The sequence below is a fragment of the Alnus glutinosa genome, chromosome 6, assembly GCF_958979055.1.
Source record: "Alnus glutinosa chromosome 6, dhAlnGlut1.1, whole genome shotgun sequence".
Classification (NCBI taxonomy): Eukaryota; Viridiplantae; Streptophyta; class Magnoliopsida; order Fagales; family Betulaceae; genus Alnus; species Alnus glutinosa.
The window spans coordinates 8681635-8699919 of NC_084891.1; the positions used below are offsets into that span (position 1 = coordinate 8681635).

The window sequence follows — 18285 nt, forward strand, 5'->3', positions numbered from 1 at the left end:
GTCATGCATACAGCACCCGATAACGTAGTCAACATAATTTTCCAATTTCTTAGTAATTAAGCAAGTATTGACACACTTTAACTTACAAAAAAATAATTATTAATAAAAAGTATTGACACGCTTTTAGGCATTTTCTTTACCAAAAACTACTAATTTGACAGCTGATCAGCAGTTAAACATCGATCACAGTCCAATTCAAAACAACCCACCCAAGGATTCCTTATCATACATATATAATAGATATTACTTATTATTGTTGTGATAACTAGACATGACAATTTTTATATATATATATATATATATATATATATATATATATATATATAAATTGTTGTGAGTCTTTTTTTTTTTTTTGGAACGAAAGATATGAGTAATTAATTGATCAAAGATCACGGTATAAAGCTAGCTCTTACATCATTAAGTATAAAGCTCTGCAAAATCATAACCACATGTTATGAGGTTACATAGTTATAGATCAAAACAAACAAAAATTGTTTTGTTTCTTGAATTGTTTGATAATGGTTTGAGAGAAGTGTGTTTTTTTAATTTTGAAAATAAAAAAATGATTTTATTATAGTACATTTGAACTTAATTCTAATAGTAAAACTATTCTAATTGGGGGTTTTAAACATATTGTTTTTAGTTGTGTATATGATTTCTAAAAGTAATCTTTTTAACTAATTAGTTATTTAATTGATTGAAAATGACTAAGCAAGAAAAAAGAAATTTCACGTAAAACTATCATACAAATAGAGGATAAATAGCAAGAACCAAATGAGAAAATTAATTAATCAAAGAACAAAAAGAGTAATAATAATAGTTCAAATTCTTCTTATCATTCGCCTCAACATTTTAACTATTTACTTTTCCAATTCCATCTAAATATTCATTTTCAATAATTTATTTATTCTTTTTTTTTTGTTTTTGTTTTTTTTACTAAAATAAGGCAAGCAAAAATAAGATTTGGTGAGTGAATAGTGCTCACCAAATTTGATGAGCACTGTTCATGCTCATAATATTTTTTAGCAATTTGGTGAGCTGAATGCAAAGCATTTTAGATTCATTTTAGCATTTTGGCTAGCTAGATGAGAGTTCTTTAACGTGATAGTCCACATAACACTTATCATATTAGTTACTAATTAAAGTAGTATACGTGACACTCATTTCCATAACATATATATGAATTACTGTTAGGGAAGAAATTCGATTCTGCCCAATGGGCCAGGACCGTGGCCCATTAAGACTTGCCAAGACTATCATATCCAACGGACTTGGTAATTTTCCGTCACTACATAAAGATCAAGGAGGGTTAAAAGTCGATCTCAAGTTGGTTAAAGACCGACTTGGCAACTTATGACGACCATGAAGGAAGTCCCACGACTCCACGATCTCAAGACGGTTAAAGACCGACTTGGCAATTTATGACGACCATGAAGGAAGTCCCACGACTCCACGATCTCAAGTCAGTTAAAGACCGACTTGGCAACGATCATGGAGAATATATCTCAGTCCCATGATCAGCACAAAAGGGAGGTGCCCCCACGATCTAAAGTCGGTTGAGGGTCGACTCCGCAATCTTTGCGGAGTTCGAACCACGACGCCACAATCTCAAGTCTGTCAAAGACTGACTCGGCAACGATCGTGGAGAGTACACCTCAATCCCACGATCCGAGTAGTCGACAAGCACTCCGGATCTGACACGTGGTCCAATGGAAAAGCCGGACCGCTCTCGACACTCCTTTTATAAATACCTCACAACTAGACAGGTATAATTTAGATTGCTCACTGTGATTAAGAGTAATATACATTTGAGATAATACTGACAAAAGCATCGGAGTGGGATTGTCGAGTTCTCCCCGACGTAGCTTTCTCTATTGCAGGATAGTGGAGATAGGCTCATCAGGTTCATCAACTACCATACGAGAATCTGTTCTAACAGATTGGCGTCGTCTGTGGGAAGCGACTAACAAGTGTGCGTCATTTACTATACAAAAATACATCTGAAATGGTACGAACAAGAGCCACAACTTCAGGAGCGAATAACCCCCGCAATGAGGTGGGGGGTACATCTCATTAACATACGACTGAGATGGAGGCTCGAATAGCCCAAATGTCTAGGGACATGGAGGTCCTAACTCAGCAGAACATCCGTTTGCAGAGGCGGTTGGCGGATGAACGAGTTCCTGAAGTACCTGGAGGACATGAAGAAGGAGAAAGCAACACCCACGAGGAAGAAGACAGGGAGAGTAGGATTCACAGAAAGAACTCAACTTGAAAACCGATCTCGGCGAGTTGAAGGAGCCGTGAATCCTCCTCCTAGTGAAGGGATGGTGAATCACCATTATGAAGAAAGAAGGCTCAACGAAGCCATCGCCACGCTCGATGAGAAGTATGAAGAAAAGTATAATCAGTTGCAGCTTGAAATCCAGCAAAAGACCAAGGGGAAAATTTCTCGAGTAGACAGTCTCTTGAATAGATCTTCCCCATTCGCTGAATGTGTCATGGCAGTCCAACTGCCGGAGAAATTCAAAATTCCAGCTATCCAAACTTATACCGGGGTTGAAGATCCTACCGAGCATCTGGACAACTACAAAACGCACACGGATTTGCAGGGAACTCCACAGGAATTGGCATGCCGAGCCTTCCCGCTCACCTTGTCCGGTTCTGCCCAGGACTGGTTCCAAAAACTCCCACCGGGTTCCATCATAAGTTTTGAAGATCTCGGACGAAAATTTATAACCCAATTCCGAGTTGGGTGCAAACGGAAGAAGTCGTCCGGTCAATTAATGGCGATGCGCCAAAAGGGAGACGAATCTCTAAAGGATTATGTGATCTGGTTCAACCAGGCAAAGCTCATGGTTGATAACCCGACCGAGGAGATGGTTTATGCCGCTCTTTACCAAGGATTACGGGTGGAAGGGCCTCTCATGTTCGAGATTGCTCTCAATCATCCTGAGAATCTGGCCGATCTCACAGATGTGATTGAGAAGTACGTAAATCAGGAGGAAATCCTTGCGGCTCTGAGGGAGTCCAATAAACAAAAGATTGCGGAGTCAAGCAATCCTGGGAAGAAGGAAAAAGCCCGGAAGGAAGAAAAACGGACAGAAACAAAAAAGGAGCCTGCGAAGTATTACCAGTTTTCTATAGATGAGTGGACTCCTTTGAACTCTCCAATTAACGAGGTAGTGATGGAAATCAAGAGGGACCCGCAGTACGAGAAGCCTTACCAGCTTCACAACAAATACGTGAGAGAAGAAAACAGAAACAAATACTGCGCGTTCCATGATGCACGAGGCCATGTCACCGAGGAATGCCGAAATCTCAGAATCTTGATCGAGAAGTTCATCAAAAATGGAAAACTACTCTGTTTTATTGCAGACAACCAGGGCCAGCCTCAGCAGAATCAGGAGTCTTGCGAGCATCAAGACAAAGAGTCGAGACACAGAGATCGCTCCCCTCAGAAGCACCGGGAAGTTCGTCGAGACAAAAGGAGGGAGGAACCCCGTCGGGAAGAGCCTCGACGGAATAGAAGCAGAAGCAACAGTAGAGGCACACGGGGTCGTGACCCACGTAATGAACCGGTTATCGCCGATATCCGAACTATATTCGGGGGCTTCGGTGGAGGCGGAGAAACGAGTGCAGATAGAAAAGCCTATGCTCGGCTCCAGAAGTATCAGGAGATTATGACTGTAGAGAGACCCCACAAATCCCACCGAAGGGAATCCATGGTGGTGGGGTTTTCAGATGAAGATTATGCGGGAGTCTTGCTCCCTCATACCGACGCAATCGTGGTCACGCTACAAGTAGCTAACCACCGAATTCACCGAATGTTTGTCGATAACGGATGCTCAGCCGATATCCTATATTGGTTAGCCTTTCAGCACATGGAGATTAGCCCAGAAAAGGTGATCCCGGCTACCTGCCCTTTGGTGGGGACTATCCAACTACAAAAACCATCATGGTTAAGTTCCTTCTAATCGACAGACCCTCGGCCTACAATGCGATCCTTGGAAGGACATCCATCAACGATCTGAAGGCAATTACTTCCACACCACATTTGAAGATTAAATTCCCGACCAAGAGGGGAGTTGGGGAAGTAAGGGGAGAACAGAGCGTGGCACGCCAGTGCTATAACGTAACAATGAAAGGAGCCCCTTCACGGGGCAATGGTGGGGAGAAAGGCGAACAATAACAATTACAGTCGGGAGAACCAGCCAAGGAGATGGAAGAATTAGAGTGAGGTCTTTGTTATCTCCGGAGATCAAAGAGTCCTTGATAGCTTTCCTTCGAAGTAATTTTGTCGTGTTCGCCTGGTGCCATGACGACATGCCAGGAATTGACCCCTCGGTAATTTTACACAGGCTAAATGTGGACTCGAACTACCGACCCGTCAAACAAAAAAGAAGAAACTTTGCTCCAGAAAGAAACCAAGCCATACATGAAGAAGTGGAGAGACTATTGAGAGCCGGCTTTATCCAGGAAGTGGACTACTCCCAGTGGCTGGCCAATGTTGTCTTGGGGAAAAAGTCAAGAGGGAAATGGAGAATGTGCGTGGATTTCACCGACCTCAACAGGGCGTGCCCAAAAGATAGTTTCCCTCTCCCCCGGATGGATGTCCTAATCGACTCCACCTCGGGGCATGAGCTCCTAAGTTTTATGGATGCCTTCTCGGGGTATAACCAGATCCACATGAGCGAGCTCGATGAAGAGAAAACTTCCTTCATCACTGACCGAGGGTTATATTGCTACAATATGATGCCTTTCGGTTTAAAGAATGCCGATGCGACCTACCAATGGTTAGTCAACAGAATGTTCAGCAACCAGATTGGGAGGAATATAGAAGTATATGTCGATGACATGCTGGTGAAGAGCCGGAAAGCGACCAGTCATCTGGCTGATCTCGAAGAAACTTTTGACACACTACGGAGATATCGGATGAAGTTGAACCCGGCGAAATGTGCCTTTGGCGTCTCATCAGGAAAGTTCCTGGGGTTCATGGTCACGAGTAGAGGAATCGAGGCAAATCCAGAGAAAATCTGAGCTGTGCTGGAAATGCAAGCTCCCGGTACAACAAAACAACTACAGCAATTGAACGGAAGGATTGCAGCCTTAAACCGGTTCATCTCCCGATTAACGGATAAATGCTTGCCTTTCTTCAAGATACTTCGGAAGACGTTTGTTTGGAGCAACGAGTGCGAAGAGGCTTTTGGCCAGTTAAAAGAATACCTAGCCAGCCCACCACTCTTAAGTTCACCAGAAGAAGGGGAAATTCTTTACTTATACCTAGCAGTGTCGCTATCAGCTGTCAGCTCAGTCTTAGTCTGAGAGGAGTTCGGATTGCAAAAACCAGTATATTTCACTAGCAGGGCACTGCACGGAGCCGAAGGAAGATATCCTCGGATTTAGAAGTTGGCCTTCGCCCTCATCACCTCAGCTCGGAGGCTAAGACCATATTTCCATGCACATGCTATAAGGGTGCTCACGGAGTATCCTCTGAAGAAACTATTGCAAAAGCCCGACCTCTCGGGTAGGTTGGTAAATTAGACCGTGGAACTTGGAGAATTTGACCTAGAATTCTATCCGAGAACCACCATTAAGGCCCAAGTTCTGGCAGACTTTATTGCAGAATTTAGCAATCTCCTCGAAAGCCAAGAAACGCTCGCCGAAGAAGCGTGGATAGCGTATGTCGATGGGTCATATATGAAGTCCCGGAGCGGAGCCAGGGTAGCCTTGATAACCCCGGATAAGGAGGAAATTGCAGTGGCATTGAAGTTAGACTTTCCAACCACAAACAACGAGGCGGAGTATGAAGTAGTGATAGTAGGCCTCAGCCTAGCGGAACATCTGGGAGCAAAAAACCTTGAAATCCGAAGCGACTCACAGGTTGTTGTCGGCCACATCCAAGGTGGATCTGAGGCTAAAGGAGAAAAAATGATAAAGTACCTTGCCAAGGTGTTAGGTTTTTGGGACCGCTTCAAACGAGTGGTGGTCACACAGATCCCAAGAACCCAAAACGAACGAGCAGATGCACTAGCTCGGCTAGGGTCGGCAAGAGACGAAAAGATTTCGGCCTCAAAACACCGGGTTATCATTCTGGACAAGCCTTTTGTGGATGACATTGGATCGGTGATGCAAATTGATGACGCCTACGTAATTCCTGAATGGGCAAGGCACGTGATTGAATATCTTAAGAACGGGCAACTGCCGAATGATAAAAAAGAAGCTCGAAAAATCTGGATGCAATCAGCACGATATACTCTTGTCGGTTAAATTCTGTATCGCCGAGGCTATACACTCCCACTTCTGAAGTGCCTCTCGACGACTGAGGCCGAGTATGTATTGATGGAAATTCACGAGGGAGTCTGCGGCAGTCACTCGGGGGGTAGAGTGTTAGCACACAAGGCTGTACGAGCTGGCTACTATTGGCCAACGATGAATCAAGAATCAATGGAAATGGTCTGAAGATGTGACAAGTGTCAAAGTTTTGCAAAGTTACAAACCAACCCCCCAGCAGAACTTAGCTCAGTTTCTTCACCATGGCCGTTTGCCCAATGGGGGGTTGGCATTGTAGGGCACATGCCCACAGGGAAAGGGAATTGCAGATTTCTTGTGGTTGCAGTAGATTACTTCACCAAATGGGCAGAAGCGGGGCCTTTAATGACTATCACAACCGAGGCAATCAAACATTTCCTATGGAAGGCGATCATATGTAGATTCGGGATACCTTATGCCTTAATAACTGACGATGGAACGCAGTTTGACTGCAAACCATTCCAGGACTGGTGCGCCGAACTCAAAATCCGACATTTTTTCTCATCGGTATATTACCCTCAGTCAAATGGGCAGGTTGAAGCAACAAACAAAACTCTGGTAAAGATATTAAAGAAAAAACTCCCGAAGCATAAAGGAGGATGGGTGGAATATTTGCCGGAAGTCATGTGGTCGTACCGAACAACACCCAGCTTGGCAACTTTCGAAACTCCGTACTCGCTAGCATTCGGAGTTGAAGCAGTGATCCCAATCGAAATAGGTTCCTCGAGCTTTCGCATTCAGCATTATAATCCCGGATTCAACAGTGAAGGATTAAAGCTGCACCTTGATCTTCTGGAAGAAAAACGAGAAGAAGCAAAAGTCAAAACTTCTGCTTATAAAGCAAAAGCAGCTCGGTATTATAACAAAAAAGTAAAGCCCCGATCGTTCAATACCGGTGATTGGGTGCTTCGGAGGGTAACTTCGGCAGCTAAAGACCCCATAGAAGGGAAATTGGGGCCAGTCTGGGAAGGACCATTCTGAGCTATCAAAGTCAACCCAAAGGGAGCATACCATCTTGAAGATCCAAACGGGAAGAAGCTGCAACGACCATGGAATGCCGAGCATCTCCGGAAATATTATATGTAATTTGCTTGTTTTTTGACTTTATCGTTTATCAACGAAATGCAGATTCAGACATCATATTACATCCATAGACAACATTTGCAAATTGCATGACTCGAATCACGTTGAAGGGATTCGAGCCGAGACTTGAATCACATTGAGGGGATTCAAGTCGGAAAAATAATATGACTCGAATCACGTTGAGGGGATTCGAGCCGAGACTGAATCACGTTGAGAGGATTCAAGTCGAAAAAATAACATGACTCGAATCACGTTGAGGGGATTCGAGCCGAGACTTGAATCACGTTGAGGGTATTCAAGTCAGAAAAATAATATGACTTGAACCACGTTGAGGGGGTTAAAATCGACAAAATGCCGAGACTTCAATCACGTTGAGAGGGTTGAAGTTGGAAAAATACCGAGACTTGCACCACGTTGAGAGGGTTCAAATCAGAATAATTCTAAGTGTAAAACTTAGACGATACTAGATATATCAAAATCTACACGTAGCCAAAATTGGCTAAGTGTAAAACTCAGACGGTACTAGTACCACATAAATTGGCTAAGCATAAATTTTGTGCAAAAATGCCGAATGTCATGTATATCAAAGAAAATGCAAAGTCTTACAAAAACGCCGAAGCTAAGGCGGCGAACCTAAAAAAAAAAAAAAAAAACTAGCTAATGTTTCTCGGTATTCGGTTCTCCGGAAACTTGAGCAACAGAAGCTTCAATATCAACGGCCTCAGTCTAAACGTTTAAATTTGCCGGCTCAATAACCTCACCAACAGGGTCGGCGTCATCACCAACCCAATCCAGGACATCAGGAATCAAGTCTCGCACTATTCCTCTCAGTTCTAAGATAGCTTCCTCGGGAACGTCCATAAAGTCGGTATAGTTCAGCTCAACAAAATTTGGAGAAGGCGTCGAAGGGTTAAGCACAAATTCTTTAAGGGAATCAAAACCCCACCTAAATCCGTTAACCCAGGTTTGGTCTCGAACCTTTGTAAATGCCAAGATCTGACTATGAAACCGATCTGCCCTCGCTTTGTAGCAAGTGGCCTTTGATTTATAGTGCTTGGACTTCTTCCGAAGCTCGTGACATTTGGATTTCGCCTCTTGTAAATCTGCCCGAGCTATTTGTGAACCCGATTCAACCTCTTTTAGCTTCTTCTCAGCAGCTTTTTGAGCTTCTTCGGCACTCCGTTGAGCTTGTTCAGCGACTTTCCTTTGTGCTGTCGCAGCGCTCAGATCGGCCCGCAGAGTTGTATTACTACATGATGTAGCCAAATACTTCGCCTCGATATTGTCAGTGTGAGTCTTAAGTGCGAACATCTCGCGAGTCCTTGCATCCAGCTGGGTGGATAATCCTCGGCTGGTTTCCTCGGCTGTATTTCGCCTAAGCTCGGCGTCAGCAACTAGCTCATCATGTCTGGCCAATTTCGACTCTTGCTCCGCAAGAAGGTTATTCAGCCTGGCCACCTCTGAGTCAAGGGATTGTCTCCGACCCAACTCGAGCTCAAGCTCGGAAATTCGGTGCTGAAGTCCGGCTATGACCAGAAACTGGTCCCGGTGGAAACTCCTGTGTTGGTCGAACAGGGCAAGGGTGTCCACCAATTGCTGCGGAGCAAGGAAAAGGTTAAAAATAAGTATAAAATATAGGGAAAGAGATCAAAATAAACTCACCATGGTCTGAAGTCGGACCAATGTAACAATCATATCCTCGAAGGGAATGCACCCAGTGGTACTTTGCCCTAAGTAATCGGCCGGGGTCAGAGCCCGTATTGCATCCATAATCGGCCCAGCCAAGCGCTCTTCTAGTGAGGCCTCGTCATATTTGCAGCAATCATATCCTTGGTTTTTTCTTAACAGGCTCCCCCTCAGGCTCTTTGCCCAACTGGTGGCCTTTCTTGGGAAGCTTTTGATTTTCCCGCCAACTTCTCGGCAGCCTTCAGCTCGATAGTTTTCTTCTCGGTGGCTTTTTTCTCGGCCGCTTTCTTGGCTTTGGCTTCCAGCTTGGTACCGATCCGTTGGGCGTCAGCAAGGAGTTTCTTGACAGTTTTTGGAGCCTTTTCATGCTCCTTAGACTTCTTCGGTCCCTCAGGAACCTTTTCCTTACCTTTCCGGGTAGCAGGCACGGGATCTTCCTTTGGTTTATGGGATTTACCCTTTCTCACCTTCAAGAAGGGAAGATCGGAAATAGGGATGTCGTAACGAAGAATATTTCGCATATTCTCATTTGCCATGAGGTGGTCAAAATCGAGCACCACCGGCGCCTCTTCGGCAGGCATAGCCTTCGCAAACGCAAGCATGGCGTCGACATTGTCAGCCTGCTCATCAGTCAGCTCAGGGGCTTCTGCAGCCTCGACTCTCATACGGGCCATTCCTGGGGTACCCTTCGGTCCTGGGACGTCGAGGACTCGCCTCTCTCCCATTGGCTAGAGACTCTGAAGATTCGCTCCTTCCATTCTTTGTTGTTAGAATATCTCCAAGCCAGGTGGATGAAGGACGGTTTCTTGCGGACGGTAAACTCTACCGTGCCATCTCTTCGGAAGCTAGCTCGGTAAATGGTGAGGAATTCGGCTACAGACATCCTCTTCTGAAGCTTGATCCTCCAAAGGAAGAAAGAAGCAAACATGTATCTCCATCCGTTCGGTTTTATCTGAGATGGGGCCACCCCCAGCTGCACTAGCAGTTCCCTGGCAATCCCAGTGAAAGGGAATTGAAATCCTGCCATCAGCATTCGCTCGGTAATTGCCACGTCACCGCCCGCGATGGAAAGTTGGCCGGGCTCCTGAAAGTGGAGAGTCACAGAGTCCGGGATATTATAGCTCCGGCAGAGGCGACCTTCCTCAGAAGCTGGAATCAAAGACCTAAACCTATTCTCATGAGGAACGAGATTCGGGCCGCCACCGACGGGAGCACCATCAGAATCAGAATCAGAAGCCATGAAAATCGATCAAAGGTTTGAAGAAGGTCGGTCAAAGGTTTGAAGAAGGTCGGTCAAAGGTTTGAAGAAGGTCGGTCAAAAGTTTGAAGGAGATCGGTCAAAGAGCCTGAAGGAGATCGGTCAGCTGTTTGAAGAGAACCGGGAAACAGGAAAAGATTGGCCAAATAAGGGAATTCTCGCAGGAAAACTCAGAGGTTTTTACAGAATAGTGAATGATGAAAAGTAAAAATGAGGAATGAGGGGTTTATATAGTCCTTCTTCAGGAAGCCGAAAAGACGTTTATTGAATGCACCGAGTTAAAAGTTTTGTAACCATCGGGGGCACAACTGGCCTCGAGAGACGAGCCACACGCGCGTTCCCACGCGTGAAAGAGCTTCCAGGGCCAAAAGTCTAACGAGCGTGATTACACGCAACATGAGAAGCTCGGATCAACCTAACAATGTCCGCGCCGTGCGAGAATACGAACCGATCTAACAACAGATTCTGAATCTCGTCATAACCAAAGTCATTATTTCGGGCGTTTCCATTTCCAAGGGCGCTTAAATTCAAACATTTTGAATTTCAAAAATTTTGCAAATACAAGATTTCTCGGTTCTTTCCAGAAAAGCGAGCCAGTATAATTTGCATCCAAAGCCCGGCAGAACCGCGCAAGAAAATTCCTTTCACTGAAATTACTTCATGCGAAAGGAATTGGGGGGTAACTGTTAAGGAAGAAATCTGATTCTGCCCAATGGGCCAGGACCGTGGCCCATTAAGACTTGCCAAGACTGTCATATCCAACGGACTCGGTAATTTGCCGTCACTATATAAAGATCAAGGAGGGTTAAAAGTCGATCTCAAGTCGGTTAAAGACCGACTTGGCAACTTATGACTACCATGAAGGAAGTCCCACGACTCCACGATCTCAAGACGGTTAAAGACCGACTTGGCAACTTATGACGACCATGAAGGAAGTCCGACGACTCCACGATCTCAATTCGGTTAAAGACCGACTTGGCAACTATCGTGGAGAATATATCTTAGTCCCATGATCCGCACAAAAGGGAGGTGCCCCCACGATCTAAAGCCGGTTGATGGTCGACTCCGTAATCTTTGCGGAGTTCGAACCACGACGCCACGATCTCAAGTCGGTTAAAGACTGACTCGGCAACGATCGTGGAGAGTACACCTCAATCCCATGATCCGAGTAGTCGACAAGCACTCCGGATCTGACAAGTGGTCCAATGGAAAAGCCGGACCGCTCTCGACACTCCCTTTATAAATACCTCACAACTAGACATGTATAGTTTAGATTGCTCACTGTGATTAATGCTCCGTTTGTTTCGGCGTAAAATGATTTCTGGAAAATGATTTCGGTATTTTTCGGTGTTTGGTAGGGGCGAAAATAATAGTCAACCGAAAAATTATTTCCGTTTGACTAAAAATGCTTAATAAATTTCGAAAAACGATTTACGCTTTTCATTTTCCGTAGATGGTAGATGCAGTCGACTCTTTTTTAAACAACGCAGTCGACCATTACATTCAAGCAGTTGAATATTGTCGGATTTCAACAAGCCAGATTCCGACTCCAGTTGGTGCCGGAATCCGATAAATTAGGCCGAAATCCGGCGAAATCAGGCAGACATCGCTGGATTTCGGAGATAACATATCAGATTCTGACCGGACCTCCGGCATCTGGCCGAATTTCCGGCCAGTCCGGCATGGATCCTCCTAGAACGGCGGGATCCCGGCTAGCTGGCCGGAAACCGGCCAGGACGGCCGTTTTCTGCCGGATTCCGGCAAAGATCGCTGGAATCCGGCAAAAATGGCCAGATTCCGACAACTTTGCCGAAATTTGTATCTGCCAAATATTAAGAAAATATTTTTATATTATTTTATATTAACACTTTTTATTTTGTGAATAAAATTTATTTTTTTAATTAATATGATTAAATTAAAATATAAAAAATATTTGTAATTTTCCGTACGCGCCAAACACCGAAAAATGATTTCGACGAAAAATATTTTTCTGAAAAATGACTTCCCTGAAACTTTTTTATGACGGAAACTATTTTACACCGAAACAAACAGAGCATAAGAGTAATATACACTTGAGATAATACTGACAAAAGTATCGGAGTGGGATTGTCGGGTTCCCCCCGACGTAGCTTTCTCTCTTGCAGGATAGTGGAGATAAGCTCATCGGGTTCATCAACTACCATACTAGAATCTGTTCTAACAATTACCACGTGAGCTTATAAATTAAAGAAATTGTTGCAAAAGCTGTAGTACCCATTTTCCTACACCAAGTATGTATAGATATATGAGAAACGATGAGTTCTTCTTTTGTTTTATAAACATGCTTAGATTAATTTCTTAGATCTCAATTATGCTAAGCTAGTCTCATTGCTCTTTTGAAAATGCATGCAGGTTTAATTTGTTTAATTTTCTTTGCTGAGACAGCCAGCAATATATATATATATATATATATATATATATATATATATATATATATATATATATATATATATATATATATATATATATATGGCAACTACAAAAGGGAAAGACAGTAGCAGCCTAGGGAAGGAGAAGAGGGTCACATCCCCTCCATATTCTCGCACCACAATCACAAAATGTCGTCCCAAAACACCCACCACAAGCACTGTTCATCACAAGGCTTCCTCAACTACAACTGAAAAGCAAGTCCCAAGCTACCTCCGGCCAACGATAAGCTCACGCCATGATCAATCTCTCAGCAGGTACGTGAAGAAATCTGGCCCCGAGGCAACCAGTCTCAATCGGAGAAGATCTTTCGAGACAGCATCGCCGCCGGCTTCCAGGCTACAAAGTTCATTTGCCTCCCCCAGCCCTCGAGAGAGAACAATAACAGTTCGTTCTGCATCATTTTCACAAAAAACCACTAGTTCTCTAAAACCCGTTGTAGAGAGGACTTCCAAAACCCCCAAGGCTGGAAAATCGCAGCTGTCATATGCAAGGGTAAAGAAGAAGAGCACGAGTACTCCTCCTGCCACTAAGAAGGAAACTAATGCTTCTGCTTCGGCAATAGCTCCACAGGATGTGGATATAACGGAAAATTTTAGTCTTGATACCGAGCAAGATGATGAAGAGTTTTTGGTTCATGAGGTTGAAGACATTAATGTAGAGGTGGAAGATCCTTCTGAAGTAGCAAAATGCGAAAATGATGAGCTTAGTAATGTTGCAGACTCTGAGGTTAACAAAGCTGAAGATGAGAAAGTCAAGCTTTGTGACATCCCTGAAGTTCCAGAAGAAAAAGGGAATCAAACTGCTGATATTGATGAAGCTGGAGATAAATTACAAGAAGAAAAAGCTGAGAATCAACCCGAAGGAGAAGAGAATATTGGGAGCAATGAGATTCACCTAGAAGAGAGTAGTGTGGCAAGTGATCAGGCAACATTGATCAGGTCAAAGAAGATAAAGAAGAAGGTACTGCTGAAGACAAAGAGTCTGTGGATGAAAACAAGCGTGAGGAAAACTTGGAGGATGAGAAAGAAGCGGTGGATAGGGGAAGCGAGGAGCTTATTTTGAAGGAAGAAGAAAATGTGGAGGATGTCAGGCCGGTTGAAGAAACAAAGTCAGAAGTGGCGGCGGATAATATAGAAATATCATCCAAGGAGAAAAAAATCTCGATGGTGGCGTTGATGCAATTGCAAAGCCCGGGGAGGCGAATAGTACTACGGCAATGTCATCGAAGCGGCAAGTGGGATCGGCCGGGAAAAAGGAATCTTCTCCGGGGTATAATGATGTTATTGAGGAGACTGCAAGCAAGCTGTTGGAGAAGAGGAAGAACAAGGTGAAAGCACTGGTTGGGGCATTTGAGACTGTCATAGACAAAGAAGCCTCATCCAAATGACAGTACCCCCCACGTATGTCGTTTGGATGGGGAAGGTTGCGAAATATGTTTGTTAATTAATTTTTCCGTACAGTTTGATAATATTGTTGTATTAATTAATTAATTGCATTTCAGTGTATGAATCATTCATATATATATATATATATATATATATATATATATATATATATATATATATATAAATATATAAATTTCAGTGTATGAATCATGTGCATATATATATGGTAATCTATACATAGTCCCTTTTGCCATTCTTTACCTTATTATGGTTTTTAATTAATTAAGGGTTAAAGACTTTTTTGGTACATATGGTCTGAAAACTTTGTTTTTGGTACACCTAAATTTTGGAAAAAGACTAATTTGATACCTCCATCTATTTTTCTGTTTAAAATTTAACGGATTGCCACATAGTGCCATTTAAGAAGATTGTTTCCTACACAACACAGGTACAACGTACAACTTTAATACCCTTAATACCGCGACACTTGTTCCCGTTTGCCATGTCATTGCCACATAGGACCCCTGATAGCGCCCCTTGCATCTCTTTGAGTAACCGTTTTGCAACCCTGAGCGCAGGGGCGGAACCAAGATTTTTGGTAAGGGGGGACGAACTTGTATAATTTTTTTATATTAAAATACCCATTCAATTCAAAATTATAATTTCAAATTTTCATGATATCACAAACACACAATATTATAAAGTACTAGTAAAATAAATCAAGCACAATTTATAGTATAAAGTTCTAGTAAAATAAACTAAGCATAATTTATAGGGTCAAAGAAAAAATGTACTTTCCAGCGTAAACTCTTTTTCTTAACAAGATCCCCCAAAACTCTCCAACAACAACAATGAGAAAGCACATGGTCCATAGAAAATGACTCTTAGAAAGCAGATGATCCATAATTTGTACAACTACTAGTAAATAAAAGAACTAAAAATTATGATTTATGGAGAAGCTTAAGTATCTAACTAATACATAATACAAAATGCAAGATATAATTAATGAACTCAAACCTAGTGCTTTATGCAGATGTTAGTATGATAATACTCGCAAAGATTAATATTAGACGGTATCAAACTTTATTCTTTGCAACAAATTAAACTATAAAATGTCCAAAACACCATTAGGCGGGCATTAGCAACTCGAGACTTGAAAAAAAAAAAAAAGTCTCAAAAATTTAATCCGAAATCAACCTAGTAAGCACCTTAAATCTTCTAAAACAAACGGTTTCACCTGCTTCGCCTGCCCGTACAAAAATAAATAAAAAAATGAATCCACCATTTCAATCAAACTTCAAAACCCAAAAACCAAACAGAGGGAGATATCAAAGTATCAAACCCACCGGAGAGGGCTTAGGGCTCGAGGCCTTGAGAGCTTCAGCGAGCTGGGGTTCCCTAGATTTAGCTCCTCTAGTCTCCTATTATTCTCTTCCAACCTCTATTGCCGGCACTCCTCATAGCTTGACTTCAATTCGACCACCATTGACCATCATGGGGATGCCATTCGTAGGGAAAAGGGGGAAAAATGAGATCATGGAGATGGGTGTAGAGTGTAGTTGATTTTTCAAAGGTGAAAGGAGTAAAAAAAAAAAAATCAGTAGAGAGAGAGGTATTGGGGGAGGGGATGCCATGCGTGGGGAAAGGGTGAAAAAGAGATGGGTGTTACGAGCTCGTCTATACGGAAGACGAGGGTCAGACCCTCGTCCGACCCTCGTCCTACGTGGCACGATTTTTATATTTTTTTATTCTTTGATTAAAAAAAAAAAAAAAAAAAAGAAAACTCCTCAAAACGCGTCTGCCATTTTCTTCCCCCCATTTTCTGAAAACTTTCATCCCAAAATTTCAAAATCATCTCAAAACTTACCCCATCACCACCGCCCACGACCACCGAAGTTCGCCGCCCACTGCAGTTCACCGGCCACTGCTCTTTGCCGCCCACCAGCTTTGGCCATTTCCCAAATCTTCCCCTCTCCACCGTACATCTCCAGCGTCCAACGGACCGACCGCCGCCCACCAAACGGCCCACCGACCGAGCGCCTCCCACCAAGACCACCGGCCCACCAACCGACATCGTCCCTCTCCCAGCTCTCTCTCTCTCTTAGACCCAGCAGATTGAGACCCAGCAGACCGAGCACCGCAGATCTCGATCTTTCCTCTCCCCCTTCCCAACGCCGCCCATCGCCGACCATGCCGACCTAACCTCCTAGCATCGGTGATCACGCCGACCCAACCTCCGGCGACCTCAGATCTGGTACTAGTCCTTTTGATTGTATTTTGGGTTGAAGATTTTTGTAGTTTTGTTTATGGATCTTTTTTCCTTTATTATTCGTTTTTTCCTTTTTTATTGGTTTCTTTAATCAATATGCTGAAGACGGTTGCTTGGTGTTGCAGTTACTAGATCAATGGATGCACTAGTAAGAAGTGATTTGATTCAAGTTTGAGGCACCGCAAGGACAGGGAAGGTTAAATAGAATGAGGGTTGGGGCAGCTAGAGCCTAGAGACGACATTGTGGCTTGTAGTGTGAAGAAAGATATGGCCGTTGATGGAGCTGAACTTTTGGTAATTAGTTTGTTGGAGGATTTTTGGTCGTTTTCTCCATTTAGGTTCTGAATTTTTGGAGGCAGCTTAATGTGTCATTTGTTAGAGTAATTGTTATGGTGTAATTTGGGAAATGGTGATGAATGTTTCGTGTTTCCATCTTCATGTGGATTTTGAGTCGAATGAACAAATTCTTCTTATTTTTGGTACCATAATTATTGGAAATACAAAAACTAACATGTATCCAAAGAAAAAGGGAAACCAAAAAGAAAAACAAAAAATCTTAACATTTTCCACAGATGATGCTCAAGGACTTGGTTCCATTGCCTCATATCAACTACCATCAAGTTGTTGCCATTATGTCCATTAAAATCCAATGCAATCATCTTTAGGTACAAACCAGAAGAAATATGGACAACACAAAAAATTAAATCTTGGCTGCATCAATTGGTCTCTTCCCTTGCTGGTAGTACTGGAAATAGATATCAACATAATTTTTCACCTTCTTGTATAATCTTGGTGTTGACTCATTGACTAGCCCATCAACTGGTTCAATCTCAATTTCTAATTCCAGAATACAGAACACAGCCAAAGTAATCCTCTCTCTTTCTGAGTTTGTCACCACTCTGTGTACTAGGCTCTTGAATATTCCGTTACTCATTATCTGTGTATCATACAAAACTAGTTAAAGTAAGCAAACCTTTTTTTCGACCACCGATTTATTCCTAGTAATCACAAAAGAAAAAAAGAAAAAGCAAAAAAAGTGAACATCAAGAAGCAAGCATTGCAACAAGGCCAGGAACAAAAAACATAGAGAACAGCAAGAAGCAAGCATTGCACAAACCCTAAGAGAAAGCAAATATTTGACCGTATACGAATAAAAAAACCAAAGCCAAATTTAGACCCATCAAACCAGATTTCAGAAAAATCAAACTCTAAAGAATGAGATGAGAGATTGAGAAAACCTGAGATTTTGACACTAGGAGAGAAGGAGGCGTCGCACAGGGAGGGGATCGAATGATCTGCTATCCAGAAAAAGGCCGGCTCTGGCGCTCCTCGTCAAAGATCTGCGGAGAGAGGGAGACTAACCGGAGATCGGCGGTGCTTGTCGTCGGCTCTGGCGCTTCTCGTCGGACCTGGATGGAGATCTACAGTGATCGTGGGTGACGCTAGGTCTGCTGGGTCCGAGAGAGAGAGAGAGAGAGAGCTAGGTCGGTGGGCCGGTCGTCTAGGTGGGAGGCGCTCGATCGGTGGGCTCGTCGTCGGCTCTAGCGCTTCTCGTCGGACCTGGACGAAGATCCACGGTGATCGTGGGCGACGCTCGGTTTGCTGGGTCCGAGAGAGAGAGAGAGAGCTCGGTCGGTGGGCCGGTCGTCTAGGTGGGAGGCGCTCGGTCGGTGAGCGGCGATCGGTCCGTTGGACGGTGGAGAGGGGGAGATTTGGGAAATGGGGGGAAATTTTGGACAAATTTTGTCTGAAAGTCGAGCGTCCCGCGTTTTTTAATCAAAGAATAAAAAAAATATAAAAATCGTGCCACGTAGGACGAGGCT

General features: G+C 43.4%; 1 protein-coding gene and 1 pseudogene across 1 annotated transcript; both read left to right on the top strand.

Annotated features, from left to right (window-relative positions):
- Positions 1–2171: 2171 nt before the first annotated feature.
- LOC133871489 (uncharacterized) lies at positions 2172–4192 on the top strand. The gene is made up of 2 exons (XM_062308931.1): positions 2172–3803; positions 3896–4192. The coding sequence occupies exons 1-2, from the start codon at positions 2172–2174 to the stop codon at positions 4190–4192; spliced, it is 1929 nt and encodes a 642-aa protein (XP_062164915.1).
- An 8649-nt stretch (positions 4193–12841) lies between these two features.
- Positions 12842–14139, top strand: LOC133871490 (uncharacterized; annotated as a pseudogene).
- Positions 14140–18285: the final 4146 nt, after the last annotated feature.